Source organism: Schistocerca nitens, chromosome 5 (assembly GCF_023898315.1).
Source record: "Schistocerca nitens isolate TAMUIC-IGC-003100 chromosome 5, iqSchNite1.1, whole genome shotgun sequence".
Classification (NCBI taxonomy): Eukaryota; Metazoa; Arthropoda; class Insecta; order Orthoptera; family Acrididae; genus Schistocerca; species Schistocerca nitens.
Window position 1 is genome coordinate 847346086 of NC_064618.1, and position 19183 is coordinate 847365268.

The 19183-nt window shown below is 37.9% G+C and overlaps 1 protein-coding gene across 1 annotated transcript in view; it reads right to left on the reverse strand.

The window, feature by feature from the left end:
• Window positions 1-648: 648 nt before the first annotated feature.
• The window catches only part of LOC126260755 (titin), a 530053-nt gene continuing 511518 nt past the window's right edge, over window positions 649-19183 (reverse strand). Inside the window, exons 154-159 of the mRNA XM_049958094.1 lie at window positions 17854-18004; window positions 15002-15106; window positions 13224-13418; window positions 12590-12795; window positions 2460-2559; window positions 649-1753 (exon numbers count right to left, since the gene is read on the reverse strand). Coding sequence (XP_049814051.1) covers window positions 1560-1753; window positions 2460-2559; window positions 12590-12795; window positions 13224-13418; window positions 15002-15106; window positions 17854-18004 — 951 coding nt within the window. The 3' untranslated portion in view covers window positions 649-1559. The remainder of the gene's footprint in view (window positions 1754-2459; window positions 2560-12589; window positions 12796-13223; window positions 13419-15001; window positions 15107-17853; window positions 18005-19183) is intronic.

The window sequence follows — 19183 nt, forward strand, 5'->3', positions numbered from 1 at the left end:
GAATGAAACGTTCAACAGCAAGTCATAAGTAACAGCCAATGACTGGTGATGTTACCCTTAAAAGTGACTGAAAAAGACAGGATCATTCGTAGAATATTATAAAAATGATAGATTGCTCTCACCATACAGATGATATATTGAGCTGCAGACAAGCACAATAAACAGAGCAATAAAAATTGAGCTTTTGGCCAAAGCCTTCTTCAGAAAGGGAAACACACATGTTTAGACAAACAAGCACCCTCATACTCTGGAATGGCCAGAGATAGAGGTCATGTGTGCATGAGGATTGTTTGTGTGTGTGTGTGTGTGTGTGTATGTGTGTGTGTATGCTTCCTTTTCTGAAGAAGGCTTTGGCTGAAAGCTCAGCAAAATAACAGTCTTTTCACTGAGCCTGTCTGCGACTCAATGTGTCATTTTTACGCAAAGTAGCAATCTGTCCTTTTCATAAAACTGTTGATATTCCAACCTGGACAGCATCATATGTGCTTATTCGATGCACAAAAGTGTTTTTTGTATTCCCCGTCTCACTGGACTTCAGTTTATCTTCAAAATGAGGAAGTAATTTCTGATATACCTGGTGTGTCAACAAAAAGGAAGGAAACAACAATATATCACTGTACTGAAAGGTTAAAAAAAACAGCAAACAAATTATTCAAACTTTAAAAATATATATATTTTAATATGATTCTTTCATGAAGTATCATTTGCTCTGTAAGCTGACTCTTACCAGTAACAAATTCATGTCGTTGCACCTATATTTTGTCTCCTTTAAGTTACTGGTGAAGTGACGCTTACTTGAACCAAATGATTACAGACTACTTTGTAAGCAGTTATTACAACTGCAGTTGAAATAGACAGTGATATTAAAAGAGGTAAAAAATACTTGCAGCCAATTGAACACAATTACACATTTGAAATCACATAATTCAAAACTGAATGATACACAAGAGTATATCACAGCATAATACACTGTATTACTTACACACTTATTAAGTCACAGCAGAAATGTCCTGCTTCAGCAGACCCACTTCTCAGACTTGTTTTGTTGTGTAGTACAGTGTCCATAAAAATTACATACATATGAAAAACCTATAAGAATTACATTTTATGTCCATAAACATTTACATCCTCATTTCAATAAATTATTATTATTAACATTTGTAGTAATGTACAGTTCCTCTGCCTCCTTATTTACATATTTACTGAATATGCAAGAAATACAAAGCAACAGTCTTGGTCCTTGAATCAGTCAGCCAGAAGCAACAGGTGCAAGTTCTACTCTCTATCAGTGCCCCCTGCTTTGCTTTGCACAGGGTACTTTTTTTATTTCATTGATGGAAATCAGGAAGCAAGATAGTAGAGTGCTTGCCCACAGTGCTGCTTCCAAGCCTTCATATAAAATTCAGTACAAAATTGCTTTACAAAAGGTAAAAAAATAAATAGTTCTATTGTTTTATCAGTGCCTTAAGCACAGATACGCTCAACAACTCTACTTACGACTTCGTATACACTTTACACACTATTTGTCTTTGTCTTCACAATTGATTCCTTACACCACATCACTTAAACAACTGTCGGGCATAGTACCAAATACGGAAGAAATATTCATCCCTTCTTAATAATGAACCTCTTGCGTATGATCGGATGTCAGCATCCATGCCTGCTTCTTTCATCCAGGATGTGGTGGTTTCAGTACTGAAACTAAGTGTCGGTGCTGTCGTTTCCAGCTTATCGAGTTCTTGCTGGTCAATTTCTGTAGAAAGACATAGCATACACAAAAAATTAAGATGTGTTGCAATGCTACATGCATAGGGTATTACTAGACTTTTGTTCCACTATTACAAGTAGACACTTTTCCAATAAAGGGACCAATTCCATCACTTAAAAACAAAATAATCTTGAACATTGGGATCCTAACAAACCTTCTGAGAAGCTACAGGGGAAAGCTTGAAAGATTACGAATGTAAGCTTTAGTCAGACAGAGCCCAACATCACAAGGATACCAGAAGAAGCTAAGAGGGAAGACATGGGGATTATTTGAGTACAGTACCAGCATTGGTGATATACAATACAGACTGAAGAAGCATGGAAATGTACTGTAATATGACAGATGGCTTGAAAAATCAACAAGTTGCATAAATCTGCAGATTGGTCAACTCAGTTGTTATATTTTAATTATATTGTTCAGAAGAAATGATATTTGTGGTTCAAATTTGGAGTGCTTTATTTATCAAATTGCATTCAGTGAAAAGCAGTCAGCTGTTGCACATGTTCTTATTGGAAGGAAAGTAAATACAAAGCTTTTTACTGCATACAAATAATATAAAATTCTCATTCTTTATTTTAAAGACTCTCGATCGGAAATCATCAGCACAGACTGCTTTCAAACAGAATGCTATATCTTGAAAATTCATCTTTAATCTTGAACTGAATGCCATAATTTCTGTGGGCTACTTTACCTGTTGGCCTCAGCATTTTAAATGGCTCCTCTGATTCCAAAGGCTCACTAGGACCAACTTCATTCTTTGCAAAAATTCGAATGAGGTATTCATGGTTTTCCTGAAAGAAGTACAAAGTTATATATAAATAATCATACAATTTCCAGTCATAACACTGACTATTAACATCACATATACCCTCAGATCAACAGCCAGAGAAAACATAGAGATAAAAAGTTCTGGAGTACAAAAATAGAACTATAATGCAATTGAGTTTCAGGATAAGCAGAGGCTGCATTGAAAAATGAATGATAAAGGAAAGCTCAGGAAATCACCAGAATTTGCTAGCTCTGTCTGAAGTATGACTATGCACTAGCTCTGTCTGAGGTGTGACTATGCTTGACAAGACAAGTAGATGTCAGCATAAACTAGGTATCTAGGGAGCTGACAAAAGGGGGGCTGACAAAAGGAGCAACATCGGTGCTTTGTACCATGCATGGGCAGGAGCAGGGAATGCATGACAGGTTGCTCAGTGTGGCATATTGTCAAGCATTTCTAATGCCCTGCAGGAAGCCCAGGGCTAGCTGGGGTGGCAAGGATTCATCTTCAATTAATACTGTTCAAGATGGGGCATTTGTGAGTTTCAGGTTGGAGGCAGACCAGGTTAGAAGGCTGCTTTGTCAAACAGTTTCATGGCATCACAGGGGCCAATGAGATGCTTGCTATAAAGTGCCCCTTAAAGAAGACATTGTTTCATTTGTCCCTGCCAAGCAGGTCACACTTTTTAGGAGTGCCCTGAACTAAAATGCTTATCTTATTATTCACTCCTTACATTCTAAAGAAATGGGACATGTATCTTAAATGCACTACAAAGGCCCACTGTCACTTGTCATACGTTTTACTTCAAGAACTTGGGGACACAGCAGGCATTATTATTTGCGAAGCTTGCTGTATTGCAACCAAACAGAAAAGTAATTCTTAAATGCTGCAGGGTGTTGTTGTTGTGGTCTTCAGTCCTGAGACTGGTTTGATGCAGCTCTCCATGCTACTCTATCCTGTGCAAGCTTCTTCATCTCCCAGTACCTACTGCAACCTACATCCTTCTGAATCTGCTTAGTGTATTCATCTCTTGGTCTCCCTCTACGATTTTTACCCTCCACGGTGCCCTCCAATACTAAACTGGTGATCCCTTGATGCCTCAGAACATGTCCTACCAACTGATCCCTTCTTCTAGTCAAGTTGTGCCACAAACTTCTCTTCTCCCCAATCCTATTCAATACTTCCTCATTAGTTATGTTATCTACCCATCTAATCTTCAGCATTCTTCTGTAGCACCACATTTCGAAAGCTTCTATTCTCTTCTTGTCCAAAGTATTTATCGTCCATGTTTCACTTCCATACATGGCTACACTCCATACAAATACTTTCAGAAACGACTTCCTGACACTTAAATCTATACTCGATGTTAACAAATTTTTCTTCTTCAGAAATGCTTTCCTTGCCATTGCCAGTCTACATTTTATATCCTCTCTACTTCGATCATCATCAGTTATTTTGCTCCCCAAATAGCAGAGCTCCTTTACTACTTTAAGTGTCTCATTTCCTAATCTAATTCCCTCAGCATCACCCGACTTAATTCGACTACATTCCATTATCCTTGATTTGCTTATGTTGATGTACATCTTATATCCTCCTTTCAAGACACTATCCATTCCATTCAACTGCTCTTCCAAGTCCTCTGCTGTCTCTGACAGAATTACCATGTCATCGGCGAACCTTAAAGTTTTTATTTATTCTCCATGGATTTTAATACCTACTCCGAATTTTTATTTTGTTTCCTTTACTGCTTGCTCAATATACAGATTGAACAACATGGTGGAGAGGCTACAACCCTGTCTCACTCCCTTCCCAACCACTGATTCCCTTTCATGTCCCTCGACTCTTATAACTGCCATCTGGTTTCTGTACAAATTGTAAATAGCTTTTCGCTCCCTGTATTTTACCCCTGCCACCTTCAGAATTTGAAAGAGAGTATTCCAGTCAACATTGTCAAAAGATTTCTCTAAGTCTACAAATGCTAGGAATGTAGGTTTGCCTTTCCTTAATCTAGCTTCTAAGATAAGTCGTAGGGTCAGTATTGCCTCATGTGTTCCAATATTTCTACGGAATCCAAACTGATCTTCCCCGAGGTCGGCTTCTACTAGTTTTTCCATTCGTCTGTAAAGAATTCAGGGTGGTGGGGTGATTACACAGAACGTGTTTTTAAAATGGTTTTCAAAGGGACATCATTGTGTCCTCAGATACTCCAGATGATCGCACGATTTCACTGCCTGAAGGTGGAAAGCTGGTAGTGTGTATTAGTTATACAGGCTACAGTTTGCATATGTGTTAAGCACCACATAAGGGACAGTCACCAGCACATCAGCTTGTCTTGAATTGATTTCAAAAGATTCATTAGGTGTACTGTTGGCTCTAGTCGACACCAACCACCTATGTAATGTTATGAAATGTTGGCACAGGCAGCATTAGACTGGTTGTTCCCCTTTTTGTTTTCAGTCAGCTGTCTTAGCAAGTCAAAAGATGATTGACAGTGTTTGTCAGTGAAAAGTGGAAAGCATTTATGTAAGGAATTCTAAGACAAAAATAATACATGGTAACAGAATAACTCAAATTCATGTAAGTTTTATGAGAAATTAGATACAGTGAATATATAGTGTTTGGTGTCATTAAAATCAGCATTTAAATGTGATTTAGAATGTCCCTTTTGTTCAATTATAGATGTAAGGGCATGGAAGATATATTAAAAGTTTATCTGGGAACTGATGTTGAGAGGATTGGGGGACTTCAGATAGCCCAGATATTTTCATGTCATTTTCTGTTTGAGTAAATTGTGGACATTGGTCAGGTGCTCAAGAGAGTACAGACATTTCCTTTTCAGTTGTATCTGAGGACTTCTGACGGTACTCAGGAGACATATCGGTACTGGTGTTAAAGAGAACTGTGTTTCCTGAACTGTATTAGTTCCAACTTCGCATTTTTATCAAAAGTATACAGTGATTTAGAAGATTTCCTTGTTGTTGAACTGTTTGTGCTTTCAGCATTCATTGGATTTATCTTGACTTGGAATACTTACACCAGTGGCCAGTGGCAAAAACAGTCCTGTAATGTTCGAATCCAGCATTAGTAGTGTGCTTCTTGACACAGTCATATCAATTAAATATCTGGTGTAACGTGATATAATATGGATTGAGCATGTAAGGATAGTTGATGGGAAGGCAGATGGTTGATTTTAGTTTACTGGAAGAATTTTAGGAAATGTCATTCATTTATAAAGGAGGCCACATATAGAACATTAATGTGACCCATTCTTGAGTGCTACTCAAGTATTTTAGATCCCTACCAGGTCAGATTAAAGGAAGACACTGAAACAAATCTGAAGCATGCTGGTAGATTTGTTATGGGTTGATTCGACCATCTTGCAAGAGTTGCAGAAATGCTTCATGAATTAACCACCATATGTTGGCTTTTGAAGTATCTATGTAGGTGTAGGCATATATAATATCTGAGCAGTAAAGTTGTATTGAGTCAGACTCAAGAATAGTTAGAAGAGTTTTTTGGAAACTGTGAGCAAGATATTAGTATGCCTGGTAAATTGGCTGCTGCTGAAGTGAAAGAGATAATTAGTGCCATTAATAAACAATTCTTATTAAGTAAACAAGAGCAATTAAATTTAATTAGCTAGCACATCTGCTAGGCCATCATAAACTTGAAATCATCATAAAGGGAACTGTTTTGTAGCAGGTGTCTGTCTTGTTTCTAGACAAAATCTGATGAGCCAAATTTCAGAAAAAAATCCAGTCACACATTTAAATTACCCTCCCAGGAAAGAATAGTGACTCTCACCAGGAAGTCATAGCTATAGCTTCCAAGATTCATTACAGGCTGCCTACAATGAATTTCACTACACTTAGTTACTGGCATTCCCCTCTGAAATAAAAACTACAAAGCACTGCACAAAAAGTGTTGCATACTGCTGCCAAGATTAAAATGCAAGAATCTCATCCAGTTCATGGGTATCAGATTCCTTGAATGAGTCTGAAATCTGAATATGAATTTCTGAGGACTTCTTTTTTTAGTAGCTGTGGATTGCTGCACTAAGCACTAGAGTTGTAGAATTCTAGTTGGATACATCAGAAATGTGGAGACCACATTTTTTCCACAACCAACCATAGCCCACAATGAATTCAGAGAACAGGCAGATCAAAGAACTGTTTGAGTAGATGTTGCTCTCTTTAGATTTAGCCTTCCGTCGATGTGGAGAACAAGTTCGTCCAGCAAGTTCCAGTAAGTATGAAATACCTCAAATGTGTACTTGTACTTTATCAATTACCAGATGGACACAAGTGTTTTTATCTAATGATATTTACTATTCATCTTTATTTTGTTTTGTCTTTTTGTAGTTTATTATTTGTTTTACATTCTGTTTCTTTTTCTAGTGGCCACTTGAAAAATTATTTGCAGTTGTAATTGCTCAGAATAGAACAACTTGAAATAAAAATATTCATTTGTTTATATTCTTAATCTTTGAGACACAGTTAATTATTTTAATGTAACAAATAATAAGTGTAACAAGTGATCAATTAAATGTCAATTGTGATTCTGATATTTAAAAAAAAAAAAAAAAATTAAAAATTAATAAATAGTAGAAAGGAATGTGCTGACAAAATATGAGTTGGTAATCCTGTCTTGCTTGTGAGGTTACTTATTGCGTGAAAATGTGTACATATCGGTATGTCCAAGGACAAAGGAGATTTTCAGGATGAATCACATGAATAACTTTGGGTTACGAAATTCAGTGAAAGCTCAAAAATGATGTCGATTTAGTTATATAGCATGTACCTATCTTCGAAATTAAAATAGCATGTTGATTTTTCTGCTAAACTGAAAGATGTAAATTCAACTAGTAAATAAGGGTTTGCCCCCAGCGCAGTCTGTTTCTGTTTATTCACATAGGTCGAATTCTTGTTTGTCAATATAAACAATAGTTTAGTTAGTTCATTAATCTATATACAGTGTCTTATTCACTTATTCCCTCACTCAACATTTCTTAAAATTATCATCTTTGCAGAATACGAAACACTTAACAATGACAAAAAGGTACTCTGTTATACTACAGGTTTCATTTACTGATGACCTTGTTGTTTCATTGTATTCCACAATGGTTATTCTCCACCACACATGTGATTATAGTAACATGGTAAGTATCAAAGTTAAGGCATCCATTATCTGCTTTTTATTAAAGAAATCTCTACCATTCAGTATATCTTTAAGAAGTCTAGACCAGAAGTGTATAACCTGTGCCTTATCTTTCCAGTCATCCAACACCTCCCAAAGCCCCACTGTCCGGCCACAGAGAAGCATTCCCCTTGTGATTCAGTACCACCCAGAACTGGAGCAATTGAATTACATTCTCTGCCAGGGTTTCGACTACCTCTCATTGCCCTGAAATGGGAAATGTCCTACCCACTCCCACTATCCTTCCCACTCCTCCCACAGTGGTGATCCACCACCCATCAAACCTACACAATATCCTCATCCATCTCTACACAACCCCTGCTCCCACACCCTTGCATTGTGGCTCATATGTCTGTAATTGACCCAGATGCAAGACCTGTCCTATTCATCCTCCCACCACCACTTACTCCAGTCCTGTCATACATCATCACCTATACCATCAAATGCAGGGCTACCTGTGAAACCAGTCATGTGATCTACAATCTAAGCTGCAACCATTGTGCTGCATTTTATGTGAGCATGACAACCAACGAGCTGTCTGTGCACATGAATGGTCACTGTCAAACTGTGCCCAAGAAACAACTGGACCACCCTGCTGCTGAGTATGCCGACCAATATGATGTTCTTCATTTCAATGACTGCTTCACAGCCTGTACCATATAGATCTTTCCCACCAACACCAACTTTTCCGAATTGCACAGGTGGGAACTCTCCCTGCAATATATCCTACATTCACGTAACCCTACTGGCCTCAATCTTTGTTAGTCATTGTCCTTACATGTGTAGCCCCTTCCCTGTCTCCATTCCAACACTACACAGCCCTCTATTCCACCAACATACCCAGTCTTTATACCGCTCTCCTTTTCGGCTAACCTGTCCCTCCCCCCCTACCCCTCCCCTCCATCTAACATCCTGACTGCGCCTAGCTCTCCCATTCTCTACCTCATCCCTGCACACTTCCAGCAGCACTTTATTGCCCCCCACCACACCCTGCCATACCTCCCCCTCCCTGCGCCAGTCTCCTCCTAACCACCATCTGGTTGTCTCTCCCTTAATACCACGCTGCTCACAGTCTGGATCCAGCTGCCAGAGACTGTGATCTTGTATGTGTGAGCTGCATTTGTGTGTGTGTGTGTTTTGTCTATTTTTGACAAAAGCATTGTGGGACAAAAGCTAACTTTCCTACAGTCTTTTTGTTGTGCCTTTCTGCATCTCAGCATCTCTGCTATATGGTGAGTGGCAACTATCCTTTTCAGTATATTATAACCTTTTCAAAGTGTTAAAAGGTATAAAATATGTACAGAAAGATTGAAGCAGTTTCAGAAAATGCTTGGATGTATCAAGTGACAGTTTCTTGCACACAAAGGACATATCTCTCTTCTGAATCCACTCAAACATATAAGTTTAATTTTTCAAGATTACATTTCAGCATTAACCCTTTCACGCTGGTGCTGTGATTGTTGTGTCGTGTGCTGTGGACAAGTGCCAGTCCTGCCCGGCCATGCCCGCTGTACGACGAATTTTTCATGCTCCCCACGGCACTACTCTGTCCTGCTTTCACACTCGTAGTGCTATCACAATTGCTCTTTATACTATACATTTATTCAAGAAAATATTTATACAAATCACACATGTTTTTGATATCATGTGCCGTGTCTGTGCACAAATCCAAATCTGGGGATGTCGATGGAACAGCTGGAGAAGCAGCTACGATAGGTGTTTCACATTCATCATCAGATTCGAATGATAATTTGCTTTCATCTTAAAAGTCACCACCCAGTGTGAGAGAAAGAGCTTCCTTCACAGTATATTGCTTATATGTCATATTACTTCCAGTAAAAATTAACTGTGGTTAACAACACATCACTTCAGATTAGAAAGAAGGCGGGAAATGAGCAGTGCAGCTCAAGTGAAACTAACTGAATACAGCTGCCATCCAGTGACTCTGTTGTTAAGTACAGACATCGAACAAAGCTGCTAAATGATGCATAGGTCAAACTTCCACATAAGTCGAGCATAGTGAAGCAGAGAAATATGATGCGAGGCGGAACTGCTATAGCAGTCCACTGGCTGGTAGGCACAGGCTGCACTCGACTGCTGCAGCAGTCCATTGGCTGAGCAGTACATTCGCTCCCAACTTCTACAGAAGTTCACCATAGCAAAAGTGTTAATTACACTGTGCAGTAATCCGTCCATTCTTGAAAAAATCATTCACTCATTCATTCATACATTATGGTTCATAAATGTAGTCAGGAAATGTCCTCAGGTATGTGGAGTAAAAAGAAGGAAGGAAGATTAAGATTTTACATCCCATAAATGATGAGGTTGTTAGAGAAAGGAAAAGGTGGGAAACGAAAATGAACATGTCCTTTACAAAGCAAGCACCTTTGCACTCCCTTAGACAATTTAGGGAAATCGCAGGAAACCCAAGTGTGGATGGGAAGATGGGTATTTGGACCGCTGTCCTTCCAAGGAGAAAGGAGACACCTTGGTATTAACCATAGACAATTTTGGGAAAACACAGGAAATCTAAGTGTAGATGGTAACATAAATACTTGTTCTCCCATTCTTCCAAATTCGGGATGTAGAATTAGCCAAGTTACACATTACCACAAACAGATAGCTGTGATTAACTGTCACTTAGTGTAAGTTAATAGCTCTGATCAAAAGTATCTGAACACCCCTATATGATGTGAAATCGGCCAGCAGATGTCAGTAGAGGCAGATCTGGTAGCAGAAAAGGAGGCACGGAGTATTGTGTAGTGAGTAGAGAACCAGTAACAGCAGAATGGATCAGTCTGGAGATCACAGTGACTTTGAAAGTGTACTAGTAACAGATACATCTGTGACATTCCGACCCTTCTAAAGTTGCCAAAGTGATGCAATTTTGAAGGGGAAATGTGAACGAATGACCACAGTTAAATGAAGACTAGGCAGATCTCGTGTACTGACAGGCGGGGCCTGTCGAGCACTGCGGAGGAGGGGTTGTAAAAAAATCACACAAAATCAGCAGAAGGAATCACTCGTGAGTTCCAAAGTGCTATCTGCAGTCCAGCTGGCACAATGACTGGACAAAGAAAGTTAAAAAGAATGGGGCAAAGTGGCCAAACAGCTCATAATACGCCACACCTTTCTGTAGCCAGTGCTAAGCAATGTTTGAGGTGGTGTGAAGATTGATGACACTGAAGAGTGGGTGACTACAAACAACTGATTGGGAGGGATGAATCATGCTATACCCTGTGGCAATCTGATGGAAAGGTCTGGGTTTGGCAAATGCCTGGAGAAAGGTACCTGCCATCACGTTTAGTGCCAACAGTTACGTACAGAGGAAAAAGTGGTACTGTATGAGAGTGTTTTTCATGGTTAGTGTGAGGTGACCTTACTGCACTTAAGCAAACACTAAACACACAAGAATATGAACACATTGTACAATGTGTACTGTGTGCAGTACAGTGGAGATGGCGACTGCTTGTATCAGCATGACAATGCATCCTGTTTTCAGGCAGCATCTGTGTGCAACGGTTTAAGGACAATTAACATTCCTGAAGGGGTTAGACCTGCCCAGAATCCTGACCTGAACTCGATGGGGCAACCCTGGGACGAGTTTGAATGTCAACTTCACTTCAGACCTCAGTGTCTGACATCACTGCCGTCTCCCGTTTTTGGCTTTTGTGGAGGAATGGGCTCCCATTCCTCCGCAAACAGTCAGACATGTCATTGAAAGTGCACCCAGCAGAGCTTAAGCCATCATAAAGGTGAAAGGTGGACACACTGTATATTAGTATTTACTAATAAGAGTCTGGATACTTTTGATCACATAGTGCATACAGTTGCCGTAAGTGTTACACCACAGGGAAAAAGCTACTGTGTTTCCACTCGAATGGTCAGATGCTGTTTACCCCAAAAGTATGACACATCAAATATGTACAAGTACTGATTATTTTTCTATAGAGTCTGAATAATTTTGAGTTTAAGGGGAATTTACTTCAAAAAACACTTGTGGACAAAAAATCTATTTTCTATCCTAGAGGGAGGGGGAAGGAAGTGAGAGAATCCGTTCCATTCCGTATCGTATCTTACGGTGGTCACGTATATCACTATTCATTTGAAAGTAACATCTGTTTGCTATGAACAACATTTGTCTTTGGAGGTTTGGCAATGGTGGATAAATTTGAGTGGGAAGTATGCTGAATTAAGTTTTTGATCGGGCTGTCGAGATGATGATTATATTCTAACTTGTAATACAGTCAGCCAAAAAATATTTTTACACATCGCATTTTGTATAGTAAGAGACAAACATCTTCTGGAGCCAGTCCATCATTGTTATTAGTTTAGAATTACACAAGATGACTTTCTATATGATTTGGAGTGAAACTGTTTGCTGTGAACCAGTTATAAGCCTCCAAAATGGAACTTTCATACTGCTGTGGATAGTGACTGAAATGAAACTTCCTGACAAATTGAAACTGTGTGCTGGACTGGGACTGTGCAGGCAACGCAATATCAAATGAGACAGATGAGTGTGACTGATGGCTTCAATAACAGCTTGTGATTGCAAGCAAGTCACTTCTGCTTTCCCAATCTCTACAGATGCCATTACGTATTCTTATACGAAACTAAATGTTCAAACTGCTGGAGTTTTTCCACCATTCATCTGTGTAGGTATTTTGTCATAAGATAGACAAAAGTCCCATATTTCTTTATGCTATTAACATTGCCTTTGGGCTGTTAAATTTTTTAAAGTGAAATTCACTCAGAAGTATATGAAATCAGTGCCCATTAGCACCACATTCTCAACTAATAACAAAATATTTCTGATAAATATATTTCCTTACACATCATACATTAAAACATACCTGTAGGTCTTTGATTGTGAGTTTATGCACATCAGCTTTGACACGACCAACTTCCATCCACATAGTCTTTCGCACATCACGTATGGCGATAGTATAACCCTGAAGAGGTGCACCACCATCAGTTTCAGGGATTCCCCATGCAATCACAACAGCATTTGGGCCTATGGGTCGTATCTCAAGTGGAGCTGTAGGTGGTGATGGAACAGCTAAAAAAAATTAATGTTTTATGTAAGAACACTCACATAGTGGCAATTAAGGCATGTTTAGTGTAATAACCACATAGAAAGTAACCTCATATTTCTTATAACTATGGAGAATTCATTTAGCATCTACACAAAATCCCAGGTTTTTTATTGTTTGAGAATTCATTTAAGATGATTAAAACTACTGGTATTATTAAAATACAACTGAAATTATGTCAAAAAGAAAAAAAAAAAAAAAGACGATGAGTCACAGGTAGGCACAACAAAAAGCCTTTGTTGTGCTTATCTGCAACTCAGCATCTCTGCTATATTGTAAGTAGCTATCCTTTTCATAATATTTTTGTCGTTCCATCCTCTATTTTCCATTGTTTAAAAATAAAGTTTCATTATTTCCAGTTTGTTACCTTATTTTGCACTACTACAGAACTTACTTGCATGCTTTTTAAGGGAGACCAGCTCTGTGCCAGCCGGTGGGCTAAGTCCTATGGCATTTTCTGCATACACACGGAAGAAGTACTCAGCCTTATCTTTAAGGTTTTCTATACAGTATTGTAGTACTGATGGTTCAAGTGTAACAACTTTGCTCCACTTCTTTGATGACAGTAGTCGCTTTTCAATTATGTATCCTGTAGAATAATAACAGAAAATTATATAGAAATTAATATAAGACAAAGTAGCAACTGAAACCACATATTTAACTACCTATAAAATTACATATTTAAATGATGTGCTAGAACCAAATTTCAACAAATTTCAAATTTGGATGGCTAACACATGCAATTTGAAGCCCAATAAAAAATCATACAAAACAAAGAATATTTAGGTTAAAATGCAGAAGTAATGCAGCTTTTTTCAAGTAGATTTATAGAAATAATATTAGTCAGATGACTGGCTAAATTGATAAAAAAATTATTGTTCTTAACAAAGTAATTTATTTTCATCTGTGTGGCTTCATAAGCAAACAAGAACTATGTGGCAGGCACTCCTGTAAACTCCAGAAAAATCCACTGTACATTTCCTGTGTAACTGTCTTGAGTTCTAAAAGTGTGGAGTCAGCTCATCGTTGAGACACACTTTAAAATTTATCATGTATAGACTGCCACATGCACAAGCAAATTATTTAGACAGTCTCTGCATAAGTGAAATAGGTAGCACTTTAAAAAGTTTTCTACTGCTCATTCAAGTTTCATAAATAATTTTCTTTCACGCCTTCAGCCACTGACATAATAATCTTAATGAAGAGTAATCAATAGCTTTTACTTTTTTTCTGTTCCTTTCTCTTCTCTCTCCACCCTTCATTAAAAAAATTTTTCCTGTAATTCTGCTAATTCTAATCCACCTCTTCATTTAAATTCAGTTTTTTTCTGGTTTTTAAAGAGAATAGTCACGTCTGCTGCTGAATATAACAGTTTCACTCCTTATGTCCAGCAATATGGAACTTCCTAACAGATTAAAACTGTGTGCCAGACCAAGACTCAAACTCAGGACCTTTGCCTTACACGGAAAAGTGCTCTATCAACCAAGCTACCCAAGCACAACTCATGACCTGTCCTCACAACTTTACTTCCACCAGTACCTCATCTCCTTCCCAACTTCATAAAAGTTCTCCTGCAAAAGGCAAGAGCATTTGCTATGAAAGGCAAAGGTCCTGAGTTCAAGTCTCAGTCCAGGACACAGTTTTATTCTGCCAGGAAGTTTCATAACAGAACACACTCTGCTGCAGAGTGAAAATTTCAATCTGGAAATACCCTCCAGGCTGTGGCTAAGCCAGGTCTCTCCAGTATCCTTTCTTCCAGGAATGCTAGTCTTGGAAGTAACTATTAGAACAGACTAACGTCACTCAAACTGGGATTTACTGTGTTTTACTCCTTTCAGATTTCATAAATACCCCCCCCCCCCCCCAAAGATAACTGAAAGAGAAGATAGATAACTGTGCCGGCCGAAGTGGCCGTGCGGTTAAAGACGCTGCAGTCTGGAACCGCAAGACCGCTACGGTCACAGGTTCGAATCCTGCCTCGGGCATGGATGTTTGTGATGTCCTTAGGTTAGTTAGGTTTAACTAGTTCTAAGTTCTAGGGGACTAATGACCTCAGCAGTTGAGTCCCATAGTGCTCAGAGCCATTTAAACCATAGATAACTGTCTAACAAAATTATAGAAATGTAGTCATATTATGCAAACTTTATGCAGAATACAAAATGTCTACATTACCTGTTAGTTCAGTTCCACCTGTACTGGCAGGGGGCCCCCACTGCAGAGTGACACTCTTGCTTGTGAAATCAGTAATATGTAGATCAACTGGTGCAGATGGGGCACCTAAAAAATATAAATGAAGTCAGTTTTTTCACAGAAGTTACACTCTTCACAGTAACACAAAGAAACAATCAACAAAATACTTTTATTCTAAAAGATGTGTAGAAGATTCCACAGAATGTGTACTCTCAAAGTGCAAATGCAAGGGGATTTTAACACTAATTCTTCTTCTTTTGATGTGTGGCATCACATTTTCCTTGATCACTGCAGTTTGCAGTTTTCTTCTCCCCCCCCTCCCACACACACACACAAATCCAATCAGTATTAATTCATTCATTACATTTTATGAATCCTATCTGAAGGAGAACCTACAGGAATAAGGAAAAAGTTAAGATATGCATTAGCAAAGTGTAGCATCTGTTACTACAGCATTAATAATAATGGACTATCAACGTATACTCAGATTAAATTTAACATTGTAAAATAAACAGCAATGCTACTAGTTCGAGGGAGAAGAGAGGAGGACTGCTGTTTCCTCAGTTATATTATTACTGTTTATATGTTGTTTCAACTTAATATCTGCATGAAAACATGAAATAATTATCTATATGCCACAAGAATAGAAGCCTATTCATAGTAGATGTTTAATAAGCATAATAGGAATTTAATAAGCATTATTCCTTGTCAGAGTACTGAGTGACTTCTTCTCCAACGATTAACTTTTTTGAAATCTTTCTGGTCTTTGCTATTAGCCTTCATTGCCCTCAAGGAGTCACAGTATAAAAAATGAAAAAAAAGACTATGGTCTTTGTCCTTGTTAGTACTTCCATCTAGATGTAATGTTTTAATGGTTTAACCAAATCGTTCCAAGAAAATATTCAGCTGGTACCGATGAACAAGCTGCTATTCTTCAAGATATTCTGACCCATAATATTGTGGTTTGAACTCCTTATTGCACAAATCTACCAGTGTTCTCTGGAAGGCAGTTATTACATAAAAAGAATTGTCTGTGATCTGCTTCAAAAATAAATTTAAGCTTCAATTGTTTTGTGAATGTATGCTTTCCCGGCGTATACAGCTGGCGAAGAGTTCTTGGGCTTCCAGCCGGGTGGCGGTGTCTTCAAACTGAGACGTTTCGACGAGTGACATACTCGTCATCTTCTGGCGCCAGAAGATGACGAGTATGTCACTTGTTGAAACGTCGCAGTTTGAAGACACCGCCACCCGGCTGGAAGCCCAAGAACTCTTCGCCAGTTCAGTTGTTTTGTTTGTAGCAAAACAAGCTTATCACATTCATGGTACAAACAAACAAACAAACAAACACACAAACACTAACACACAAAACACTTTTTTCGCTTCCATAGAGTTGTGACTGATTAAAAATTTTCTGCTATAGAAACATAGATTAAAACACCAGTCAAAAACAGATACCTTACTAAAGCCACAGTCTATCTACCTCAGATATTTTCTATACATTTTACAATGAGTTGTTAAGAAAATGAGTCAGACATAGTAGTACAAATCACATAGTAATATGTACAGCTTCTAACCCCCCACCCTTCCCCCAAGATAAAACATGTTATCTAAAGCAAAGACACAGATGGAAAATACAAATACACTACAAAAAATCAGTAGGGCCTACAATGTTCTTGCTCTCACAGCATCTGAAAAGTAGACTTTGAAACTACAAACTAACATAATAGTTTATTGTTCAAGATATTATCGTCTTTTGTAACACCAAACATGAGGGGATTAGTGTCTTGCAGTTCCTAAAATTTTAGGGGGACTATCTGTAGAGGACTGTAAAACAAAGTTTAGACAAGGAACATTTAGCACAAGCACAAAGCATTACTTACAATAGCCAGCCACACCTCTTGCTCGAAAAGCACCTAACATTACCAACAAAGCGTTTGTTGCATACTTGGGTGGAATTTTTCCTGTGAAAATAGTTAATAGAGAGAAAAGCTATAAAGCACAAATAGCAGTTAATAGCACTAAGGTAAGTTATCTTCATGAAAACTTCTGCCTTCAGATTCACAAAGACAGGACAAACATGCATAGGCATATTGTAAAATCACATCCCAAAATAATAAGATTACATTGCATTTTCTCTGGATCTTATACATTGAACCCATGTTTAAAAGTTTCAGTTTTGCACAAACAGATTTTCACAATTACTCAGAAACAAATCATCATTATAGATTTAAAGCTGTGCACTACAGCGACTCTTGTATCTGTCCCCCCACCCCCCCCCCACCCACCCCCCCACCCCCCATGGCTAAATCATTGCCTACTATAGCCATGGAAGCATATTTATGCACACAGACTAAATCTTCAGTAAAGTTTCACTTCAGTGCACTTTATTTCAGAGACTATGAATGAGAGGCACTTACAATCAATATAACATTACCCACCCAATTGAAAAATAATCATACTTCATTACTCCTTTTATCACTGGAGGCAAAGCTGTGAATACAAATTAGTGTTCGACATGTCTGTAAATTCAAGTTACTGAGCAATTTTTCTGTAATTATGAATATCATTCCAAACTTCAGAAAATAAATATCATGCTTCCTTATTTCGCCATGCACTCCAAAAATTTCTTCTGTTTGTAATGGTAAATATGATAACTAAACTACCAAAAAATTAATTAAAACATTTTTTGATATAGGATGTCAGCTTCTGAATAAATTTTTAATTGTGTGGTACTGCATAGGTATGTTAGAAGCAGAAAAAGAATTATATATATTAATATGAAAAAACAGTCTCTTGGTGATAAAGATTATTAGGAAACAAAAACTGCTTCTTACTTATTCTCATTCCAACAGTAATTGCATCTTCAGGAGCAAATGGTACACTGAGACCAACTTCATTTCTAGCTGTTATCCTGATATTATGCGATGAATTCGTTTTAAGTCCAGAAACTTCAATGTGAGTCACATCTTTTGTTGTGCTTCCAACCTGTTAGCATTGTATTCCTTATGTTACATACTGCAATCTGGTGATATTTTACAGATAAATTTCAGAAAGATAGTAGGTTTTTATACTATATTAATTTAATGCACACTTTATTTGAATACATAATAATGTTACCATTGATTTTGTCAAAATTTACCCATTTATTATACAAATGAACATAAGTGCAGAAAATGCACAATTACACAAACTTTTTCTGAAATCGTATTCAGACTGCATCCAACCTTTTTCAGGTTGTTTTGGGGTCTCAATAAAATAAAGTTCACTAGTCACTGCAAATTAGAAGAAAGGAAACAAAATAATAGTATTCTGTTGTTGGTGAGGGATGCCCATTAGTATAGAGTGAGACTGTCCCAACTTCCTGGCAGCAATCAACCAAAGTGCCTGATAATGACACTTGGTTTTTGAAATATTTTGCATGGTTGCCAAAATGGTCTAATAACGTTAACATACATAACATTTGCTATGAAGAAGTTCCAAAGTGGCACTGACTGGACTAGTAGGTGTAAATTTCACCACATAATAGAGATAGAAGTGAACTAAAAATGGTAATAACTGTAAGTTGTGTAACAAAAGATTCAGGAATGGTATCCAGAGCAAAAGAAACATATAAGAGATAACTGTGGACTACTCCTGGTCATGCGATATTTGTGTAACAGGTAAGTGTCTTCTTACTATGATAGGTAGGAGGGAATGATATGTTGCTTGTGTGGAACATTTTATCCGGCCAGCCATGGACCATAATGTATTTCAGTGAGACATCACAAAAACACCGAAAGTGTACAACTTACAATTTTCAATATAATCTAGTACAAGGAGCAATCTTAGATTGTAAGTATGTAATTTCATGTTCAGGGGAAAATGCCTTAATACAAGTTTATATATGCGGGTAGAGTGATTTGCCTGTTGCATAAAGCTGATTGTTAAGCCAATCAAATAGGTTCCCAATTGATTCAAATTTGGGAGGACAACTGTTAAAATCTGTGTCCAGCCATCCAGATTTAGGTTTTCCATGATTTCCCTCAATCACTGCAGGCAAATGCTGAAATGGTTCCTTTGAAAGGGAAAGACCGATTTCCTTCCCTGACGTTGAAACATTTCCAGCTTGTGCTCCATCTCTAATGACATCAAGGCTAATGCGATTTTAAAACCTAATTTTCCTTC